At 45.1% G+C, this 23,072-nt stretch overlaps 2 protein-coding genes across 3 annotated transcripts in view; one reads left to right on the top strand and one right to left on the bottom strand.

The window, feature by feature from the left end:
* DYRK4 (dual specificity tyrosine phosphorylation regulated kinase 4) overlaps positions 1 to 8,847 on the top strand; it is a 41,016-nt gene extending 32,169 nt beyond the window's left edge. Inside the window, exons 15-18 of the mRNA XM_033148036.1 lie at positions 1,833 to 1,893; positions 3,519 to 3,648; positions 5,634 to 5,785; positions 8,469 to 8,847. Of these exons, the coding sequence (XP_033003927.1) occupies positions 1,833 to 1,893; positions 3,519 to 3,648; positions 5,634 to 5,785; positions 8,469 to 8,737 (612 nt within the window). The 3' untranslated portion in view covers positions 8,738 to 8,847. The remainder of the gene's footprint in view (positions 1 to 1,832; positions 1,894 to 3,518; positions 3,649 to 5,633; positions 5,786 to 8,468) is intronic.
* A 3,142-nt stretch (positions 8,848 to 11,989) lies between these two features.
* AKAP3 (A-kinase anchoring protein 3) lies at positions 11,990 to 22,221 on the bottom strand. 2 transcript variants are annotated; one of them, XM_033148363.1, is made up of 4 exons: positions 22,107 to 22,221; positions 19,959 to 20,051; positions 16,542 to 18,656; positions 11,990 to 12,296 (listed from the first exon to the last, which is right to left on the bottom strand). In XM_033148363.1, exons 1-4 carry the CDS (start codon positions 22,107 to 22,109, stop codon positions 12,141 to 12,143), a joined length of 2,367 nt encoding a protein of 788 aa, XP_033004254.1. In that variant the 5' UTR covers positions 22,110 to 22,221; the 3' UTR covers positions 11,990 to 12,140. The 2 variants fall into 2 exon arrangements, with proteins under 2 accessions (XP_033004254.1, XP_033004255.1); XM_033148364.1 differs by lacking the exon at positions 22,107 to 22,221 and adding an exon at positions 21,778 to 21,810.
* Between the last annotated feature and the right edge of the window lie 851 nt (positions 22,222 to 23,072).

Genomic DNA, 23,072 nt, shown 5'->3' with positions numbered 1-23,072 from the left:
ACTTCTGATCTTAATACTAGCATGTGTGCAGAAACAACCCAGGCTCTGAAGAACAAGTTTAGCTATACACAAGAACTTATGCATGCTCACAAAGGGGATTTCTTTCTTTCTTGCAACGTCGCAAGTAGTTTTTGAAACTCCTCTAAGATTTGTCACATAAAGTTCCACTTTATTCCTTACTAGTTCGGCTTCATCTGGAAAACTGTGCACTTTTAGAAGGCTATGTAGATGTTGGGAGTGTTCAGAGCAGGACAACAAATATGGGAAGGTTGAAAGAAGGTTGGGATGATTTCTCCCGGAGAAGACAAGGCTGAGGTGATAGTATTCTTCAGATATCTGAAAGGGTTTTACATGGAAAACAGCAAGGACTTGCCACCTGCTACTCCAGAAGGCGAGATTAGGTCTAGTGGACTTAAGGTACAGGAGGGTAGATCTCAGTTGACTATTAGGAGAAACTTCTTAATGGTAACAGCATTTGGCAATGGGAACAATTACCTTGAGGAGGGGTGCTGCAGTCTCCCTAAATGGAGGTATTTGGAGGCTGGACAGCCATCTGTGAGAGATACTCTTGGGGTTTCCTGCATAAAGCCAGGGGGTGGGACAGTGTGTCCTCCAACTGTGAATCAGATGGCATGCAGAGGTTTACTCTTCCAGAGACACGACCCCATGGAATTGTGGTCACACTCCATACCTTCTCCAACAATCCCCCCGCCCCCAATACTCTCAATCTGCCTTCCATGCTCCAAGTCATGAATGTCCTTCCAGGCATGCACATCCTTTGCATGTAATGCTACTTCTCCTCCTTTCTGTTGGATCCATGCCTTTGGATTAGGTTATCACCCTCATCTCACCAGGCTTCAGTCATGCTTGTTCACATGAAACGAAGGCATCTCTTTCATTGCCAGTGAATTTTATCCGTGCTCCTCTATTAAAGTCTGAGGAATTCAACGTGTCAAACAAAAAATTATGTCTACTACAAACATTTTAAACACAAATTAGCTAGCGTTATGTCTCAGAAGATGCACACACACACACACACACAATTGTTTTTTCTGTACAAAATATGTCCTTATGAAATAAAATGTTGCATTTCAAAAATAACTTGCATATAAGTGGCATTACACTGGCATTAGAGTGCCTGTAAAATGTTTAATATCCCCACAGGAACTCATACAACCCAGAACGCAAAGACCAAAATATCACCTAGTGACGGGAAATTGAAATGTGGGATAATAACACAGACCTGTTGGGTGTTTCAAGGATTACAAGAAGATTATGTGTGTGAAGTGATTTAAACGCTCTAACTCCCAAGTATTAAGAGCCCCTTTATGGCATGCAACAGGCCCATAGAGTTGACCCAGAAAAAGGAAGGCAGCACTCTTTGTGAAGAATATGAAACTCAAAATGTACCATTTAACAGATTATAAAAGTCAGTTTCTAAATTGAGTTAGATGTACAGAGATTTTATTCCAGCCTAGTTTTCTAAGATAGTTTTGAACTTTATTTCTGTCTCCTGATACATTAGTTCTCCCTCCCAGTTTTGTGCCAGGCATAACTTTCATTTTTAGTCGTTGATAACAGTGTTGAGGAGTATCAGATCCAGTACAGGTAGAAACCTCCAGTTAGATTGGAACCATTGATGAGTTCCTCAGTGCACTTATTTTTTTACTGTTTGTGGTAGTTTCCCGCTCTTTTCAACTGACTCTGCAGTAGAATGAAAAAGAGCTCAGCCATCATATCAACATCTCCTTCATGTTAAAGGTGTAAGACCATTAATTTGTTATATACTTAACAGAGGTGCTCTTCAGGCTGACTTTTTGTGTGTGTTAAAGATACTAGGTCTTCCACCTGCTGATTTCATTCAGACTGCATCAAGAAGACGAACGTTCTTTGGTAAGTCCCTTGCCGTTATTGACTTACTTGCATAGTGCCCATCATTATGGTGGATAGGGCATTTGTGGGAGAAAGACCTTCATGTTGTATGGAGCATTGTGCAAGAGGGATTGCAATGCATATTTATATGCTCTAGATCAGGGGTCAGCAACCTTTTTCAGCCGTGGGCCTGACCACCGTCCCTCAGACCATGTGGTGGGCCGGACTATATTTTGAAAAAAAAATATGAACGAATTCCTATGCCTCACAAATAACCCAGAGATGCATTTTTTATATATAAAAAAGCACACATCTACTCATGTAAAAACACCAGGCAGGCCCCACAAATAACCCAGAGATGCTTTTTAAATACAGAAGAAGAAGAAGAAGAGTTTGGATTTGATATCCCGCTTTTCACTAACCGAAGGAGCCTCAAAGCGGCTAACATTCTCCTTTCCCTTCCTCTCTCTCACAACAAACACTCTGTGAGGTGAGTGGGGCAGAGAGACTTCAGAGAAGTGTGACTAGCCCAAGGTCACCCAGCAGCTGCATGTGGAGGAGTGGAGACACGAACCCAGTTCCCCAGATTACGAGTCTACCGCTCTTAACCACTACACCACGCTGGCTCACAGTGGTACATTGGCTTAAGAACTTAATTCGTTCTGGAGGTCCGTTCTTAACCTGAAACTGTTCTTAACCTGAAGCACCACTTTAGCTAATGGGGCCTCCCACTGCCTCCAGGTGCCCCCTTCAAGGGTTATGTGGGCTGGGGATTGAGCATTTCTGTGTTGGCCTTGTGGGTTGTGGAATAGGCCTCCCAGATATATCATGTATTTTATCTTTAGGCACCAAGGTACATTCTTGTGCTTTTGGAAAGCAATAATAAAGTATCTATTGCTAGTATAATGTTTCACTGGATTTCCTTTGTTGTAATACATTTAGACCGATGGTTGGGTTTTTTGCCGATTTGAATGCAATTGTTTTATTCTGAATTGTAAACCACCTTGAAGAGATGGAAAGGTGAGATGTGTTTTAAGTATTTATTCATTTGCTTGAGGCTTTTGTTGCAGCTTTTGGCTGCAATACATAAATGTTAAGGCACTAAATAGTTCATCTCTGAGAGATTTTTCTGCGAGTGAAAATTACTGGTTTTGTGAACAAACACTGGCACTCTTCTGGATCAGAGATGCAAACTGTTAGTCTAAAAGCCAGGTGCTATGCTGCCAAAATCTTCCCAGGTCTCTGATGGTTCTTCTAATCTTTTAATCAAGGTGGGTTTTAAGTTTACCCACAGGGCAAAAAACTTCATGTGAGCTCTGCACTATAAGATATTTTCCTGTACATGTGATTTAAGCAAAGTTACACCTGGGGTCATTCGCTACATTACTAGGAATTCCTGGCTCCTGACGGCACCAAATTTGTTATGGAGTCTGACCATAAAAATAAGGAATTGGTTTTTTTATGGCAAAATGCACTTCCGATTGAATAGGGTGGATCCCAACATTATAGCGTTGGACATCCCTGTTCTGAATAAATATTATCTGGGCAGGCTTAAATCTTCTGTGGACTTACTCTTCCAGCATCCAAACTTTAAATATTATGCAAATGTGTATACAGTTTTAAAATGTTGCTTTTCTGTTTTAAAGATTCCAGCGGCACTCCAAAGAATCTTACAAATAGTAGGGGGAGAATAAGAAACCCAAACACAAAGGAACTGAGCGCTGTATTGAAAACATATGATGGTGCATTTCTGGATTTTCTGAAAAAGTGCCTTGTGTAAGATAGCTTTCATTTGTTTTGTCCATTGCATATATAGGCTCTTAAACCCTGCTTTTCTGTCCTTAAAAAGGTAAAGGTAAAGGGACCCCTGACCATCAGGTCCAGTCGTGTCCGACTCTGGGGTTGCGGTGCTCATCTCGCTCTATAGGCCGAGGGAGCCGGCGTTTGTCTGCAGACAGCTTCTGGGTCATGTGGCCAGCATGACTAAGCTGCTTTTGGGTAAACCAGAGCAGCGTATTTATCTACGTACTTGCACTTTGACGTGCTTTCAGACTGCTAGGTTGGCAGGAGCTGGGACCGAACAATGGGAGCTCACTCCATTGTGGGGATTTGAACCGCCGACCTTCTGATTGGCAAGCCCAAGAAGCTCAGTGGTTTAGACCACAGCACCACCCGCGTCCCTCTTTTCTGTCCTTAAACTTTGGTAAATGTCTGGAGCTCAGTTATGGTAGCAATGTTTATTTTGATTTGCTAATTCCCCATATTGCCAGAGTATGTAATGAAAATGTTTTCCGGAAGGAAGCGGCATATTTCACACGGCACTCCAGGAATTCTTTGGAAGTTTGTCAGAGGTTTCTCAGTTTGTATATCAGTCATGGTGAACAAACTTTCCTGAAAGGCAGCTTGGCCTCCACTGCATCATCTCCCCAAAGAATGTGCATATTTAGAGAACATATTGGATGTGTCCCAAGTGGCTCGTTCACACCATGCGCTAATGGAGAGTTATCCTATTTATGTTTTCCATAAACTTTGCTTGGGCCCCATGGCAGACATGCAGGGAAGAGGTTCGTTGATAGACGAGTTTTAAAACCACTAAGTTAGGGTGATACTAGATGGGATCACAGTCAGCTGAGTTGGCAGAATTAAAGGCATGGTTTTAGAAACGTAAGGCCAAAAGAGGACATACCGCAAGACACACCTGACCATAAGACGCACCTAGTTTTTAGAGGAGGAAAGGGGGAAAGCCCCATTTTTGGGGGATCAGCTCACAGTTGTGCAGCTTCTTTTGCAAAGGGGAAAAGCCCCGTTTTGGGGATCAGCTCACAGTTGTGCAGCTTCTTTTGCAAAGGGGAAAAGCCCCGTTTTTTGGGATCCGCTCATAGTTGTACAGCTTCTTTTGCAAAGGGGAAAAGCCCCTTTTTTTGAGGATCAGCTCAAAGTTGTTGAGCTTACTTTGCAAATGGGAGAAAAATCCTGTTTTTATGGGGTTCAACTCAGAGTTCTGCAGCTTCTTTAGGAAAGGAAAGGGAGCCGTTTCTACAGTTTCCAGACAGATAATCTAATCAGCCAGTCGCATGTCGCTGGGGAAACAAACAGCCTCATCTGCAGAACATTCAACAATGAAGGCCTGGGCAAGGGGGCGGGGCCGGAAAGGGAGCCAGCGATCGACCACATATTCGCTCCATAAGACGCACAGACAGTTCCCCTTACTTTTTAGGAGGAAGAAAGTGCGTCTTATGGAGCGAAAAATACGAGTATATTCCATCAAACCTACCTGCTTTTCCACAGTCACTTGATGGCTTGGGAGTTATTGGTGGCTGGGTGCAAAGGTGGCTAAAGTTAGATCTATTGCCCTTGAAACTCTGCCTCCCAGGATCCACCTGACTCCTTTCAGTGCCTGTTAAAAACTTACCTGTGCATTCTAGCATTCCCAAACTGATCTGCCTCACCTCTCCTTCCTCTTCACTTTGCCTCCTTTCCGGCTCTAAGGAGAACAGGTCCTCTGCCTTTTTTGGGTGCAGTGCCTATATATTAGACACTCGGTTTTTTGCAGAGTGAATTATGTGACGTGCAGTGATGAAACTGCTGTGAAAATGCAATTACTGTGCAGTAAGGTCATACCATATGAGTGTGGTGTTTCCGTGTGCTGTCACATGTAGGATAACGTGAGTAATAGACCCCATATGCACCTAGCTTTGTATGTATATAATAGCATGTGCATAATGTTCCATACTGATGTTCTCTATATGTTTTATGTCAAGATGGAAACCTTCCCTGCGCATGACTCCGGAAGATGCAATGCACCACTCCTGGATGCAGGACCCATGGTTACATAAAGCAAAACAAAAGGCCAAGCCTACTACAAAGTCAGGCGAGGCAGAGAAGAAGAAAGAAAATGCTCAGCCAGAAAGAGGTGGACTCATAGTTCTCGGTTCTTTCTTTCCCCCCAAATGAATTGTCTTTAAATAGGTATTTCAGAGGGAGACAAACCAAAGCCAAAACACCAGGAAGCATCTGCCAAGCTCAGCAGCATCTTGAGGTGTGCTTCTCTCTCTTTGGCTTTTTGAATGTTATGGAAACCAGAAATGCCACATTATGGGATACTAGTAGCAGAACCCAGCCTCCCAAGAATTCCAACTCCAAATAAAGAAGCAGCAGCAAGTTTCCATCCCTTATGGTCGAAAAGATACGTTTGAAATAGTCAACGCCAGAGGACTTGTTGCATAAGATTTTCAGTGATCGTATGGTGGGGCTGCAGCACAATATATGCCTCCTTGCCCCTCCCCATGATGGGCAGAAGCAGGGAAAAAATATGAAAAATAAAACAATTTCCATGTTAATTTATTGCAAAATTGCATAGCGTTTTGAAAAACAGATTATACAAAAATAATAGAAACAATGCACGTTTACTTAATTTGCATAGCCTATACATTTCACAGAATCTCTTTGGTTACCTTTCTTGCACATTTTGTTGCTTTCTACCCAACTCAGTTTTCTGCTCCCGTGAAGTGTGGCGAGCAGGATAAAAAGTATGATGTGACTGTGCCTCTCTGTTCAGATACCCCCAGGGCAGGGAGTAGGTTGCACCTGTGCGGGCAATTTCTAAAAGCAGAGGACCGTGCAATTGCCACATCACAAGTGCTCTGAAGCTTCGGTGTCCATGCCTGCCCCTTGCCAATGGAAAGGACACCGCATAGCCCCTGACACCCCCCGGTTCCCAAATTCTCTCAGCCCATGGCAATTGTTCCCTGGATGTCATAGCAGCCTCCGTCAGCCCAGAAACTGATGTGGGGTGGCAGGGGGAATGAACGGAAAGTATAAACATCATTTTCCTTGAGTGTGTCCTCCGGTTCCGAGACCAAGTCAACATATGTACACAAACACACATGTTGTGTGCTTTGGGGTTGGAGGAAGTCTGTCTTCTGCTACTGAAGCTATCACTGTGATGCATTTGCTAAAAAAGCACAGGCCATTTGATGTCTGTTTCCTGAGGCCAGTTCCCCCTCGCCTTCAGCTGTTTCAGGGACAGAGGTTGGCCGCCTAGGTTTGCCGTGGAAAGAGAGGGAGAAAGGAGAGACTGAGAACAGAGGAAGCTTTATCTCCCCAGTGTTTCATTGTTAAGGTGGAGAGAGTCCATCAGTGATGGACAACTACGTGTTTGTAGTGTGAAGAGACAAAACGGGGAGGTCCCACCCTCTCTGCTCCACTTGTACGGCGATGGTAGCTTCCAGAGACATCTCGTAGAACTATCTCGAGATCTCGCTGGAAGCTGCTGCCGCCGCCGCCGCCCCCATTTCTCCTTGCTTCTCTGGTGGTTGGCAGCAGGGGTGAGCAAAGGTGTTCACAGGATTCTGCCGCCCAAGATGGCGGCTTCAGTCAGCCTCATGGGTGGGCCGGCCCTGGTGGTGTACTAGAAATACTGGTTTTTGTTACACATCTCAACTTTCCTGTTCTTTCAGCCCACTGCACTTCTACCTGTTTAGGGAAGCTTTTAATGTTTGATGAGTATTTTAATATTTTGCTGGAAACCACCCAGAGTGGCTGGGGAAACCCAGCCAGATGGGTGGAGTATAAATAATAAATTATTATAAATTGTTATATTACTACCCGCACCACTCACAGAAACCTCAGACAGGTACAGGTATTTCTAGCAGAGGCCGCCTCGCTGAGGCATGGCCCTCCCCACAAATCTCAGAGCCACACGCTCTTCCCTGTACAACATGCATTTTAATCTTCTGTCCAAACTCAGGAAAGCTCTGCAAACATTTCTGTCAACCTGCTGTTCTCTGCCCATCGCAATCCCAAAGCATCACTTTGAGAAAGAGGCCCCTGTTACCGGTATTTGTGTCTTAGGGGGGGGGGGAAGGCATGTGTTTGCTGCAGGTTTCTTCTCTATCTCCTTTTGTCAGGGCTAAGCAGCAGCTTCAGTATTGGCCCAGTAGGACTTCCTTGGAGAATAGTCTGAGCACGCTCAGCGCTGGTTTCCCTAAGGCCACACCTCAAAGCACGTTTGTTGCAGCTAGACAGGAGAAGGCTGTTGTTGCCAGTTTGGGTAGCTTGTTTTTATAATTAATATTTGTCAAGAGAGAGCAATGGCGGACAGTTGTGTGTATGTGTGTTTCTAGGTTTTTGCTTAATTGTTTGTGTTTATTTTTGTGAATAGGGGAGGAGGACTGAGAGGAGAAATGTGGCTTCTGTGTGTCTTGCGACTTTCAACACTTAGATTCACAGAACTGTCAAATTGGAAGGGACCATGAGGGCCATCTAGTTCAGTTCCCTACATTGCAGGAATCTTTCACCCAACGTGGGGCTCGAACCCTGAGCAAATTACATGCTGCATGATATATAACCGAAATATAACCTCTATATAAAATAAGTGGTTTGCAAGAAATATAAAAATTATGAATACAGTTGAAAACACTTCTAAACTATGCCAGCACCCACATGGCTGGATACAAAAGTGTTTTAAGCAGGTGCCAAAACCTTACTTGAACACTCCTCTTTGTATTTATTGAAGTCCTAAAGCAATTCTGGATTTGTTGCTCCCTAAGGGTAATACAGTTTCTCTTTAATTTTGTGTCTCCCCTTCTCTGCAGATGAAACCACGCGGCACCAATCTGCTACAGAAATAAAACCTGATCCCTCTGAAAAGTTATCCATTGCAGTTCAGAAGTTATCTCCCATCATAACCTCCCAAGATGCAAACGAAGAGGAAAAGGAGGATTCCAACAAGCAAGGAACTCCAGAAAAAGAACCGGAAACCCTGGTGGACAAAACTGTTAGAAAAGAACAGAGAGACCATAGGACTGAGAAGGTCATGCACAAAAATACAAGCGTCTTGCCACCCATCAAGTACAAGCAATGACTAGTCCTCTTTGCATATCATTTGTGGTCTGCTTTTAGGTAACTTTTTTGCTGTAAAATGTTCAAGAACAGAAATTTAACATAACTGTCTATATGCAGTCTGTGCACATTTCTTGGTGTGGAGGAAGATTGCATGAGTGGAAATGGGTACTGTTTTACAGTTCAAATAGAATATATTTTGCTCTGTTGAGGGACAGAAATTAATTTTGATCAGGACAAGGGTGTGGTTGAACGTTTTACTCATGAGTACTGCAAGGTGAAGACATATGACCTCTGTCTAACCTCCAAGACATTTCTTGTACAGCTCATGGGCTGTTATTTCAGTTAGGGGTTTGGTTTTTTAAGTGTCATATTGTATTTTATTTATTAAATTTGTATACCACCATATATCCGTAGATCTCATGGTGGTTAAGGACACCAGAAGTGACAGGTGTTTCAAAAACAACAAGCACAACTTAAAACATTTCCCAGAAAGAGAAAGAAAACAAAATCAGAAAGAGCAGCAAGATAGGGGTACCAGAGCTCTGCATTGTGACCCCAATTCAATAGATAAAGGTAAAGGGACCCCTGACCATTAGGTCCAGTCGCAGACGACTCTGGGGTTGTGGCGCTCATCTCACTTTACTGGCCGAGGGAGCTGGTGTACAGCTTCCAGGTCATGTGGCCAGCATGACTAAGCCGCTTCTGGCGAACCAGAGCAGCGCACGGAAACGTCGTTTACCTTCCCGCCGGAGTGGTACCTATTGATCTACTTGCACTTTGACGTGCTTTCGAACTGCTAGGTGGGCAGGGGCTGGGACCGAGCAACGGGAGCTCACCCTGTCGTAGGGATTCGAACCGCCAACCTTCTGATCGGCAAGCCCTAGGCTCTGTGGTTTAACCCACAGTGCCACCCGCCTCCCTTAATTCATATAGGAGCCCTATAATTTGCACAAGAGTGATAAAGGAGCATTGTGTGAGACACCCACACCCACACACACATTTTAAAAGCCTTTTATATGTGCTACCATTCCAGTTTCCAAGATAATCTCTCACATGAATTTCATAGAGATCTTGAGAAAACAACTTTTTCTGTGTTGTTGAAATCCCATGTTTGCCCTCCGTCTCCAGCGACTGATGCCACTAGGCCACTGGAAGCAAAACAGCCGGCTTGTGCTCAAGTGAGAAGCAAACGGAATAAGGGGTTTGGCGTTAGAGGCCACCCACAGAAACGTCACCACACATGTGACGGGACACCCACGAAGAAAAGAAAATTAAAAAGTGCTAATGAACTTCCACTCCAACAGTGACTGCAGATGTGTACTTTACTGGGTTTTCCGGAAATGTAAAGAACAGTCTGGGCTAATGTAAAAAAAAATAAAATAAAAGGACACAAGCAAAGGAGAATATATTTTAATGATGGGGCCATTTCAGTCACTCTTGTCAAATGAGTTTTGTTCAGGTGTCAACAAAGAAAAAATTCTAAAAAACAACTAACTAGAGGAGAGCTGATCCTGGAATTAATCCAGAATGACTCCGGGATCTGGTGTGAGGTGCAGGTACAAATAGAAGTGACCACAGTGCTATCAATGTAAAGTTGTCCAGAAAGTGCAATGGGGTCCCTTTTAATTTCAAAGGAGGAAAATTTCCAGAAAATGAGAATTCAGTACTTAAAAGGAAGGTCAAAAAGGACAACAATAGAAGCTCAGCTAGAATGTATACCATAGATTGGGCATAGGCAACCTTTGGCTCTCCAGATGTTTTGGCCTACAACTCCCATCATCCCTAGCTAACAGGACCAGTGGTCAGGGATTATGGGAATTGTAGTCCAAAACATCTGGAGGGCCGAAGGTTGCCTACGCCTGCCATAGATGGAGGCAAGGACCAATCGGTTGCAGGCTGCTTCAAAGTGAGGCTAGGAATCACCATGCCTCTTGCAATGCATCACAGGGTTTCCCCATTGTTAAGAGAGCCGATAGATAGCCACCTTCCAACTATTCAGGGAGCACTGGGCTGTTAAGATGGTCTCTATGATCTATACTCAGCTGAGGCGTGTGAACATTGGATGAGAAGCTGTCAATGGCAAATAACCTATAAAGAGCTGAGTACAAATAAGTGAATGCACAGCAAATCTCGCCAGTGGGCTCCTTACTGGTGGTTAACCCATCCCGGACTTCCAACACATGAGTTGGGGTCGGATATAGTCGGTTAAGGTCCAATGCCTAAGCCAGTGGTGGCGAACCTATGGCACGCGTGCCAGATTTGGCACGCAGAGCCCTCACTGCTGGCACGCGCACCATCGGCCCATCCGTGGTGTTGTTGTTGTTTTTTCCCCAGGCTTGCGTCCGCTGTTGAAACCTTGAACTTTTTTTTTTTTTTGCTAGTCGCTGGAGATTAGAATAGAATTTAGAATAGTTGCTGGAGATTGTGTTCGGTGATTGATCTGTTTTTCAATTTGCTGCATCAGTAGTTGTTTCTGATTGGGCATAACAGCGTTCGTTTTTTTAACCTTATTGTGCTGTGTGTGTGTTTTTTTGGCGCTTTGGCAGACGATGATGTCGGCGTTGCATGTTAATTCCAGCGAAGGTATTATTTGTCATTTATTTCTGTTCTCTCCCCCCCCCAAAAAAAGCTCAGCAGCTTTGGGGCGCCCCCCCCAAAAGCAAAGCAACTTTTGTCCGATCCCCCCAAAAAAGCTCAACAAGTTTGGGCACTTTGTGATAAATAAGTGGGTTTTGGTTTACAGTTTGGGCACTCGGTCTCTAAAAGGTTCGCCCCCACTGGCCTAAGCCAATACCGCTCAACATCTGTAACCAATAAAGTTGTGGCCTTTTCGCCCACTAAAAATTATATGATGTGTCAAGTGTCATTATTTTCCATGGGGAGGAAGGGACATTGCCACGCAACAGAGTAACTGCTGCAAGAAGAGCAATTTAGATCCAGCCTGCTGGATCAGGCTGCCCACCTAAGTCCAGCCTCCTGCTCTCACAGTGGCCAACCAGATGCCTGCGAGAAGCCAGGGAGCGGGAAATGAAACCAAGAGCTTCTCTTCCCTCCAGTGGCTTCCAGCGACTGGCATTCAGAAGCATTGCTGCCTCCAACTGTGGAGGTAGAGAGCATAGCCGCCAAAAGCCCTCTCCTCCTCCACGAATTCCTCTAATCTTCTTTCAAAGCCATCCAAGTTGGTGGCCATCACTGGAGGAGCGAGTTCCAAAGTTTGACACAAATGCCCCATTTTAGTTGAAACGCCTAGGAATGAAGACTGCTCCGGCACTTAAGTATTTCCTTTTATTCATCTGACTGCTCAGCAGGGGGAGATTTAGTAAAACTCATAACATCATATCTGACAAATGAGTGCTGTGGAAATTAACGCTGTGACGGAAGAGAAGCCTGCGCTCGGAGAGGGCAGGGAGAGGCCGTCGTGTTCACAGGTTTTGAAGCAGCCAGTCCAGAACCGGCAGCCGCACAAAGTTGCCCAAGGCCTCCCCCAGCTGCCTTTCCTTCTCATACTTCAGAACTGCCTGCATCACTTCTCCTACGCTGTAGCCCCTGTCCACGGCCACTGTGGAGAGTTGCTGAAGCTGTTGGGGGGGAAAAGACAGTGATGAGTGCGATTTATTTGGGGAGCGCGGGTGCGGTGCTGGTATTGGTTCATATTCACCCACCAGAACTTTCACATTCACACCCTCCTGCAGCATCTGCGCAATAGCCAATTTCCAAAATCATATTCTACTCAAGATGGAAGCCCAGTTTATACAACCGGGCCCAGCTTCCTCTATACTGCAGCTCAGGGGTAAGTCAACATAGTGGCGTCCAGCTTTCCCAAACTAAACTTCTGTTATCCCTAACCGTTACTCATGCTAGCTGGGGCCTGATGGGAGTTGTAGTCCAAAACATCTGGAAACAGAACATTGCCTAGTCCAGGCACCCCCCAAACTCGGCCCTCCAGATGTTTTTGGACTACAACTCCCATCATCCCTAGCTAACAGGACTAGAGGTCAGGGATGATGGGAATTGTAGTCCCAAAACATCTGGAGGGCCGAGTTTGGGGGTGCCTGACCTAGTCAGTCAATTCTTTCATGCAGTCCAAAGACCCACAAATAGATTCCAGTACATAAAAATACATACATACTACTTGAGTGTCGGATAATAATAATAATAATAATAATAATAATTTTATTTATACCCCGCCCTTCCCAGCCAGAAAACCGGGCTCAGGGCGGCTAACATCAATTAAAATCACAGCAAGAAACATAAAAACGATCAATTTAAAATAACAGATTAAAATACAAATTTAAAAATTCAATTAAAACTGCAGGTCTCAATTTCAAAATATCCCACCAGTAAAAGATGAAGCATAAATATTAAACAGAAACCAACCCAAAGGCCAGGTGGAACAGCTCCGTCTTGCAGGCCCTGCGGAAAGATGCCAAATCCCGCAGGGCCCTGGTCTCTTGTGATAGACTGTTCCACCACGTCGGGGCCAATATTGAGAAGGCCCTGGCCCTAGTTGAGGGCAACCTAACGTCTTTGTTGCTCTTTGTTAAAACTAAGCTTGTCTCAGACCTTTAATTAATACAAAGTGATTTCTGATCCTGACCGCCTCAGAAAGAAACTTGGCAACTGCCAAAGATATGCTGGGAATCCTATCCTCTAATAGGTGCCTAACATAAAATTGCGTTGGTTTGCAATTAAAGGAATAATCTTTTGTTGTCTGACCTGCTTGTATAGTCAGCAGGCCAGTCGAATATGCTGTATAGATTCTTCCATCTGATTTGTACAGGGGCATAATCTAGCAGAGTAAGGAATATCCGCAAATTTGCCTTGAAGCAATTCGGAAGGAAAGATATTCAGTCTGTCCTTGGTAAAAAGTCTGCGGTAGTTGACCACTGTCATGTTCTTTAAATGTTCAGCTCTGTAAAGTTGTCCCAACATACTGTAAACTCACAGCTCTTGGTGAGCAGGATAAGTGTGAACGGGCCTGCAGATCGCCGTAAGCAATGACCCACAGTTTTGTTTTAGTGATTTAAAGGCTATGTCGAAGCCCAAGTGTTCAAGAAGAGATGGGGACAGCCCAATTGAGGAAGCTTTTCGGGCATTGAGCTGGGACCAGCAACTGACGTAATTGTCCTGAGCTACATGCTGGAGTAGTCCTGTGTCCAGTTTGGAAACGGTGACCATAAGCCGGTATTTTAAGGCTGCCCACCAGGCCCCGGTCAGTAGAGGGCATTCCCCAGTTTCCAAGAAAATGACTGATTTAGGCATGTATCTGGAGATCTGGAGGAGAGGCGTCAAGAATTTAGCCTTGAGATTATTCAACTCAAATGTTATTCCTCCACCCGATATTAGAGGCATATAGTAATTGGGTAGCTGTTTTGGCATTGAATACAGGCAGGAGGAATATAATGGCCCCCTTTAGTAAAGGGTGGCTGACTAACTTGTACTTTCTGGAGAGCCACAGATCTATGGGTGGTCCACGTCGTTGTGTGATGGAATGTCAGCCCCAGGTATTGGAAGATTCTAATGCCTGTCCATTTGCATTGGGAAAATTTATTCTCAAAACCCAAGATTTTAGATTTCCCAAAGTTAATTTTTAGATCATTCTGTACGCAATAAGACATGAACCTCCTTAGTTTCTCCTGGTCTGGAATGTTATAGAATAGCGGTGTCATCAGCATACAGTAGTAATGGAGTCCTCCTGACCCCAAGTTTGGGCATGTGGCCAAGTGGGTCATCCTCTAGGTCATTTATAAATATGTTAAACAAGGAGGGTGCAGGGATGCAGCACTGTCTGATTCCTCTAGACATAGATATTTTACTTGAAAGCTGTCCCTGGGTACCACATCTGACTACAGTGGACGCTCGGGTTGCGAACGCGATCCGTGCGGGAGGTACGTTTGCAACCCGCAGCGTTTGCAACCGGCGCCGCTGCGTGTGACGCAATTTGGCGCTTCTGTGCATGCGCAAAGCGCAATTTGGCGCTTCTGCGCATGCACCGAAACCTGGAAGTAACCCGTTCCGTTACTTCCGGGTTCGGTGCGGTGCGCAACCTGAAATCACGAAACCGGAAGCGGCCGTAACCCAAGATATGACTGTAATTGTTGTTGTTCAGTCGTTCAGTCGTGTCCGACTCTTCGTGACCCCATGGACCAGAGCACGCCAGGCACGCCTATCCTTCACTGCCTCCCGTCCCGTCTCATCCTCTGTCGTCCCCTTCTCCTTGTGCCCTCCCATCTTTCCCAACATCAGGGTCTTTTCCAGGGAGTCTTCTCTTCTCATGAGGTGGCCAAAGTACTGGAGCCTCAACTTCAGGATCTGTCCTTCTAGTGAGCACTCAGGGCCGATTTCCTTGAGAATGGATAGGTTTGATCTTCTTGCAGTCCATGGGACTCTCAAGAGTCTCCTCCAGCACCATAATTCAAAAGCATCAATTCTTCGGCGATCAGCCTTCTTGATGGTCCAGCCTGCTATTACTATAAAGGGCCTTGATGAGGCAGAAAAGTCTATTATAGTCAACCAGAACCTTGTCCTTCTTTTCCCATAACTTGGCTCTGGTGATGGAAATGAAGGCTGATTTTTACATCCATAAAAGCTTCATAGTTTGCTTGTAGAGATCTCAAATATTTCTCGGCAAGGTGGAATAGAACTATACAGTGATTGGAAGTTGATCTCTAAATGCAGCTTGTGCCTCAGTAAAGATGCTATTAGCATTCAGAAAGGCAGGCAGTCTATAGTGCAGAGGTGGCAGGCACAATTTTCCCCTTTATTGATAAACAAGCTAATGGGTCTATAGTTCTCTGGGTCACTGGGTTGGCCTTTCTTGAAGATTGGCACCACTATTGCTTTGCTTCTCGCAAACCCCAGATGACCACTGCCAGTGTCTTTATGTAGATATTAAAGAGTATAGGGGATAAAATAGGACCCTGAGACATCCCATAGGACAAAGGCCATGGGGCTAAATAGTATCACCATCTTTTTGAACCGTTCACCAACCTAGAACTGGAACCACCAGAAAACTGTGTTCTGTGGTTCTGTACCAACTAAATGTCTAAATGTGACTAATGGTACCAAATACCATTTGAACAAGATTAAACTCATCCAATGGCAACATTATAATCGGGGCTTTTTTCAGCCAGAACTAGCCAGAACTCAGTTCCGGTATCTCTCAGGTAGGTGCCATTGCCATTCTAAAAGAATGAGGGAGGTGTTCACGGTGAGTTCTGGCACCTCTTTTTTTCTAGAAAAATGGCACTGATTATAATGGTGCAATTGGAGCAGTTGCTCCAGGGCTCAAGCCTGCAAGGGGGCCCAGACTCTGAACTTTCACCGAAAAAATAAAATAAAATAAAGTCTAGCGTTCTTGGCAAGAAAGGCAACTTTCTAAGTGGTCTGTATGGGAAGAGGCCAGCCTGGCTGCTCCCACCGTTCAGTGTTTTTCACCAATGAATGAAGCCAAAACTGTGACTGATGATTAGTGAGTTATTTGGGGTTCTAAAGACCTGCTGTTTTCTCCTTCCATTTGCGCAATTTTATTTTCTGCATGGAAGCAGCCTGAACAGAGGGAGAGGTTGCAACAGGAGGAAAAGAGATGAGAGAGGGGGAAGTGTGACTAGCCCAAGGTCACCCAGCAGCTGGATGTGGAGGAGCAGAGACACGAACCTGGTTCCCCAGATTACGAGTCTACTGCTCTTAACCACTACACCACACTGGTTCTCTGTGATATATCAGGGAAATACAGTACAGAGGCAACAAAACTTCTTGCAATACATGCACAACTTAATACTATCCCACGCAAATGCCCCCACTAGTTCCCCCCCCCCATTTACCTTATTCAGGGTCTCTTCATCATCATCCATGAAGTACAACACAGGGACGTTCAACTGAGAGGCTGCTACCCACTGAAGGATGGCTTGAAGCTGTTTGTTTTGAATGTTCTCCGGAGCATTCTGGTTGGTTACAACCACTTTGCGGCCAGACAGTGTGTCTTCCCCTGACCCTATTCGGCTTTCTGCAGAATCGGCGCCCTTTGCATACAGAGGCCCGCAAGCATCTTCCCCGTCTCCCATATCCCCCAGACCTGACTCAGGGTTGCTGTATTTGGCTATCATGAGACACAATTTGGTCACTGTATCTACCAGGTTGTCGATGAACGGGCCGCTGCCTCCTTCCTTCCTGTTGACGTCAAACTGATCCAGAATCATTTTGGTCAGTCCAGAAATGGCCTCCTCATAGGAGTGGTCTATTTCGGAAGAGCCGGAAGGCCCAGGTCCCTCGGGGCATTTGTAAGCGCTCTTGCAGGCCTCGTCTGCCATCAAAGGTCCAGCGTTTCCTCCTAATTTGTTGACCGTCTCATTGATGAGCTTTTGCATGAGCATGACTACGACACTTGACATATCATTTTCGGCATTTGTCTCGGACTGCTCGTCGTCACTTTGCTTCAACGAGTCAAACTGTTTTGATAAAGGTAGTGTACAGGCATTGCCCCCTTTATCTTGAGACAAGAACCCGAACCCGGTTCCACCTGCCTTGCTGCTCCTGCCACATTCGGCCTCCTTCAATGCATTCTCCTGCTGGACTAGATGATACTGTATCAGCAGTAATGCTGTCACAATCAGGTCTCTTGCCCAAGAATCTGTTGAGAGGTTAGCAAGATCTTGATTTTCTGGATTCCACCCAGCTTTTGATGACTGGGGATTTGAACAGTCGTCATGTTGTTTCTGGTGCCACATGGTGAGGCCCTCCTTGATTATGTGGTTGCCCACGGTTTCTGCACAGGTCATTTCTTTCTCTCTACAAGATTCTGTTTTTGTGGCAGAAAACCTCATGTTTTGAGACTTTCCATCATGTCCGGACCCTGTCTTGACACTTGCAAAGGCCATGCTCTGAGACTTCCCCCTATCGCTCACGTGCTTCTGTACAATCAAAGCATTGTGTAAGCGATTCAGCATGGCCTGGACAATTTCGGAGGCCTTCTGACTTCCCTGAGTGAAGAGGCTTCGCTTCACGGCTGAAACAAAGTCAGAGTCGGTCATGAGCGTTCCGGTGACATCGTGTAAGTTCTTCATGCAGGAGTCTATGAAATCAGACACAACCTCTTTGGAGTGCTTCAGCAGAACCTTCTTCAACACTGCACAAGCGATGTTGGAGTCGTTCACCTTCACCTTCATGGTCTTCATAACCGAGACCATCATATCTGAAACCACGTTGTTGGCATAAACCAATATCCCTTTGCTCAGTGAATTGCTGTACTCGTCTGAACCAAATCGCTTCTTGCGGTTGCAGCCTTTGATCCCGTCCCTGTAAGGGTCACTCTTATTAGGTATTTCTGCATTTTCTTCTTTGTAATAAAATGCGGTTTTCTTCTTAGAAGCTGGAGTTTCTTCATATTCGCCTTCACACATCTTGGGTGGTACATTTTGCTTGATCTCCTCTGTACCCACCCCAATAGACCTGTGGCCGTGGTCCCCAGCAGGGCCATAAAGCGACTTATGTATGCATGTGTTGTTGCCATCTGACCGGTCATTCATCTCTTTCCGGGCCATAGCTATGGCAAGGTTGGAAAGCCTATTGCAATAAAAAGATACGTCATCTGGATCAGGGTTTGTGTTGGGTGAAGTAGAGCCATCGCTTTCTTCATCCTTGGATTCCTTCTGACAAGAAGCCTTCATGGACAAGTGAAAGGTGGGTGAAGCCCTGTTGGAGCTGACATTCACACTGAATTCCTCATCGCAGACACTGAAACCGCCCGGGGAACGTACGTTGCGTTGCGGCATGTTTTGCCTCGTTGTGGACGGATCCCTCGATTTTGCACCCCCTGCGTTGTTACTGGCATTCAACACATTCTGCACTCCGATGGCACAGTTTTCCAGATCTTTTCGGAGCCAACTTAAGACTTTGAGCGGATCAGAGGCAGTTTGCTGAAAAAGCTTGGCGGAGTCGGTCTAGACAGTAAACAAAAGACAATTTCACAACAGTTTAGTTCCCGTGGTTATTGTAGTCAGTAAGTACAACTTCCTCGCTCGTTTGATTCTGGGGAACACTGAAAATGTGCCATTCTAATGGATATTGACTGCCTAGTCCAGGAAAAGGGTGCCGCCCGGCATTTTGTCAAACCCCCCCCCCCAGTGGTGACACCCGGGGCGGTCCGCATCCACCACACATCCCTTCCTCTGCCCCTGCTTGCACGTGGAGGAGTGAGGGAAGGCAAAGGAGACAACAGGGTAGGGCTTCCTGTGGGGTTTCCGCCCCTAGTCAGTCAGGTGAAAAAATAGCTATACAGTCATACCTCCGGTTGCGAACGTGATCCGTACGGGAAGCAGGTTCGCAACCCGCAGCGTTCGTAGCCTGAAGCGCCGTGTCTGCGCACGCGCGTGACACGATTCAGTGCTTCTGCGCATATGTGTGACGTCATTTTGTACTTCTGGGCATGTGCGAGCGCCGAAACCCGGAAGTAACCCGTTCCGGTACTTCTGGGTTCGGCACGGTCCGCAACCCAAAAAAGCGCAACCCGCAGTGTTCATAACCCGGGGTCTGACTGTATATGATTTCTGTGTATCCATGCTGCCTCTGGAATGTAACCACAATGTGTGATGCAACTAAGCTATAATAGAAGTCTCTGTTTCGTGGGACTTACTCCCAGATAAGCAGATACGGGATGGGAACCTAGGCCTTGGCTTAGAGCTAGTACTGGGAGAAGCAGGGTTCTTGTGCCTTTAACACCCTTGTGGGAATAAATCCTACTCACAAGTCAAAAGTCACACAAAAGTATGTATGTTTGACTTTTGACTTGTGAGTAGGATTTATTCCCACCATTAAAATTTACTGGCCAGAGTTCTTGGTGGACTTTTTTCTTGGTATATTTAATAACAAGAACTCCAATTTATTTAACATCCTTGTGGCAGGCAGAAATTCAACTGGTATGGAAGCAGAACTATGGGGAAAAGCTTCGCCAGTTCAGATTCTGTCTGTTAGACATTACATTTGTGGCTGGTGGTTTATTTTGTGGGCCTTCCACTCCACCTGCAAAGGAAAACGTATTTTATGCAAATCTGTGTGCTCTTTGTCGCTGGGTCAGAGAACCCAATTCACATATAGTATACTGGACGCAGGAAATCCTGTTGGCACCTGAGCTCAAACGTAAAGGATCAAACACATCTTCAGTACTATCACATTAAGAAGCAACAACATGAGTCTCCGGAAAGCAATTATGCCGAAATAACTATAAATAACTATAAATTTCTTACTGCCCAGTTCTGGTCCTCCTCATCACTTGCGGTATAACGATCAACTTTACACAATCCACTCTGGCTCTGCAACCAGTCGATACTCTCGGTCATCTGCAATAAAGAGGAAATACAACTAGAGTTAAATTTCCAGGGGGCCATTTTCAGCTTAATTCAGATTTGTTTATTTGTATCTAGTCACCAGACCTTTACGAAACAAAAGGGAATTATGTATTAATTATGTATTATTGACAAGTTAATGTCAATAAAAACGAACACAGACTCAAATAAAACTCTGTAAAAGCAAAATCAAAAATCTGGATTTCAAAATCACAACATCCAATCCCTTTAAAATTATGTAAACCCTAAATAAAACAAAGTGTTAACTTAAAATTCCGAGTCTCCCTGGCCAGACACAACATTCTTCCTTTAAAAAAAAAAAATCCCTATCTATTACTGGCGGTAGGAAACACAGAGTTTTCAAAGCTACGTATCTACAAAAGTCCACAAAGTAGATTCATTACAGTCTCATGGACTAAACTTCAATATATACCACCCTAAGATTTGTCCTATTTATTGTTCTCTTGGCATATGATATGAGGGCAGAGTCTCATGTTATTTACCAGGAGGGAGAGAGTGAGGTGGGAGGTGTAGAGTTGGAAGGGACCGCGAGGGTCATCTAGTCCAACCTTTTGCCGAACATGGGGCTCGAACCCACGACCCTGAGATTAAGAGTCTGATGCTCTACCCACTGAGCTACAGTGCTGTATTGGCTCTGGCTAGCGCATTCGCACAGTGCCTCATCCCTCATTTTAAGCAACAGCAAGACCCCTGGCCAGAAGCTAGAACTGCAGCTTTGCTCCACCAGACAAGCTGCTTCTACACAAGAGACATTAATATGCACAAGATCTCCAACTTAAATTAAACCACAAGAACAGGTATGTACGGTGCTTTTTTCTGGGGGCACAGAGGGGTACGCATACCCCTAAACATTTTGTGAATCTTTTGTGGATTTACTGCATTTATTTTCCCCAATTTGAACTATAAAATGGTGGTTTTCTTGAATCAAAATGAGAGTACCCCTACACATTTTTTTTTAATAGTAAAAAAAGTACTGGGTATGTATAATTTGCGAACCTTCTAAAATAGCTCAATAGATCACATTTAACTAGGCTTAAGTAAATGCTATCCTAGCTTCTGCAAACCCTTTAAATAACAAGGAAATGTAAGGGAGAAATTATACTATTTTTGGTACTCTGGCTAGCTACTCTGGGCAGTAACCAAGTATTTTCGCTAGTGCAGGAATGTATACTTAACACAACAAAACTTCCCTCTCTTCTCCCTGTTATGCTATGGAGGGTTGGGGGGAACAGGGGCATAGCTAGCTTCTCTGGCACCTAGAGCGGCGAGGGTGGGGTGATCCGCCCACGGGGGGTGGGGGGTGGGTATCCGACCGGGGGGCAATGCGGTGAGCTGCCCATGGAGTCTACCTGGCGGACACAAGCCCCACGCTGCTGTTTCGGGCAGCGCGGGGCCCCGAGCCAACCCATCACTCCCAGGAGAGATGCGTGGCTTGGACGCGCTGCCATTTTGTCACCCACTCAGGGATGACACCTGGGTCAGACCACACCCACCGCACCCCTTCCTACACCCCTAGGGGGGACGGGACTCCAGAACAGACTTAGGGACTGCAAGAAGAGAGTATTGGAAGGTTCACTGCACTTTGCAGAACTGTGTCATGGGATACCGCCCTGTGTAGCTCCTGGAGGATAATAAAAAGTGTGAAACAAACAGTATTACAATCGCTATCTGAAGCAGGTTCTCTTAAAGATGTATTTACATTCCACTTTTCCAATCCGAAGAAAGGCTAAAGCAGACCGCAAAACCAAAGCAGAACAATATCAAAAACAGCAATACAAATAATTCAAGGAAACTACAAAACTCATTATTAACTTATCAAAGCACTCTAACAATGAATCACAGTACCCCCCAGTAACCTTAGAAAAATTAGCTACCTAAAAACCCCAGCACAAAATGAACTAATCTGGAACGGCTGCAGAAAAACACAACCAAGATATCAAACATCTTCATGAATGCCAATATTATTTTTCAATCTCTTATACTTTGGTAACTTTTCTGTCCTTTTTTCTTCCTTTTCTAAAAACCCACCATTCTTTTTCAAATGATTTGTAGGCCCAAGGCACGTCTCTGAAAACTTGCTGACACTCTCAACATCCAGGAATGGCTTCCATAAGTTGCCATATATCTATATACATAAAAGAATCTATGAGAGAGGAACAAAATAATTGCTGTTGACAGCTCTCCACTACGTTGTAGGGCATTAACATCAAATCCAGTACAGCAAACATCCTTGGCCATAATCCATTGGAAAATTATCCTTTTCCAACCCCATTGAAATGAAATTAAGTACCAGGATGCTCTTCTGAAACTCCCATTTACTCTAATGGAATTGTCCTTCCCAATTCTGAGTGCCACTAATTGAGCAAAATGAGAATGTGATACAGCAGAGATTTTCTAAAGTTACACACTTTTGCCCATCACTCTGTATTTCCTGCGCATCTCAGCCATCTCACTTCACAAAGAATTTTTCTGACATAAAAATACAGATATTTTGATGAAGGTAAAGTTAAAGGGACTCCTGTTAGGTCCAGTCGCGGACGACTTTGAAGTTGCGGCGCTCATCTCACATTAATGGACAAGGGAGCCAGCGTACAGCTTCCGGGTCATGTGGCCAGCATGACTAAGCCGCGTCTGGCGAACCAGAGCAGCACACGGAAACACCGTTCACCTTCCCGCCGGAGCAGTACCTATTTATCTACTTGCACTTTGACATGCTTTCGAACTGCTAGGTTGGCAGGAGCTGGGACCGAGCAACGGGAGCTCACCCTGTCGTGGGGATTCGAACCGCCGACCTTCCGATCGGCAAGCCCTAATTAAGCCCACAGCGTATTAATTAAGTTGATCTGTGTATTATCCTTGACACTTACACAACAAAACTTCCCTCTCCTCTTCCTGTGCCCCCAAATCTGCTATGCACGAAAGCTCATGTTTATTTATTGTTAACTTGTTAAAGAAATTTACAGACCACACATGGAGTACTGTGATCAGTTATGG

Source organism: Lacerta agilis, chromosome 5 (assembly GCF_009819535.1).
Source record: "Lacerta agilis isolate rLacAgi1 chromosome 5, rLacAgi1.pri, whole genome shotgun sequence".
In the NCBI taxonomy this organism is placed as follows: Eukaryota; Metazoa; Chordata; class Lepidosauria; order Squamata; family Lacertidae; genus Lacerta; species Lacerta agilis.
This window is presented reverse-complemented; position numbering and strand designations above follow the sequence as displayed.

What these genes read in the sequence shown, in the direction of transcription:
- AKAP3 (XM_033148363.1), bottom strand. An exon ending in AGGAGGACCAGAACTGGGCA is followed by an intron (nt 18,657 to 19,958) that starts GTAAGAAATTTA and finishes TTTACTGTCTAG; the next exon opens with ACCGACTCCGCCAAGCTTTT. An exon ending in ATGAAGAGACCCTGAATAAG is followed by an intron (nt 12,297 to 16,541) that starts GTAAATGGGGGG and finishes CCCCCCCAACAG; the next exon opens with CTTCAGCAACTCTCCACAGT.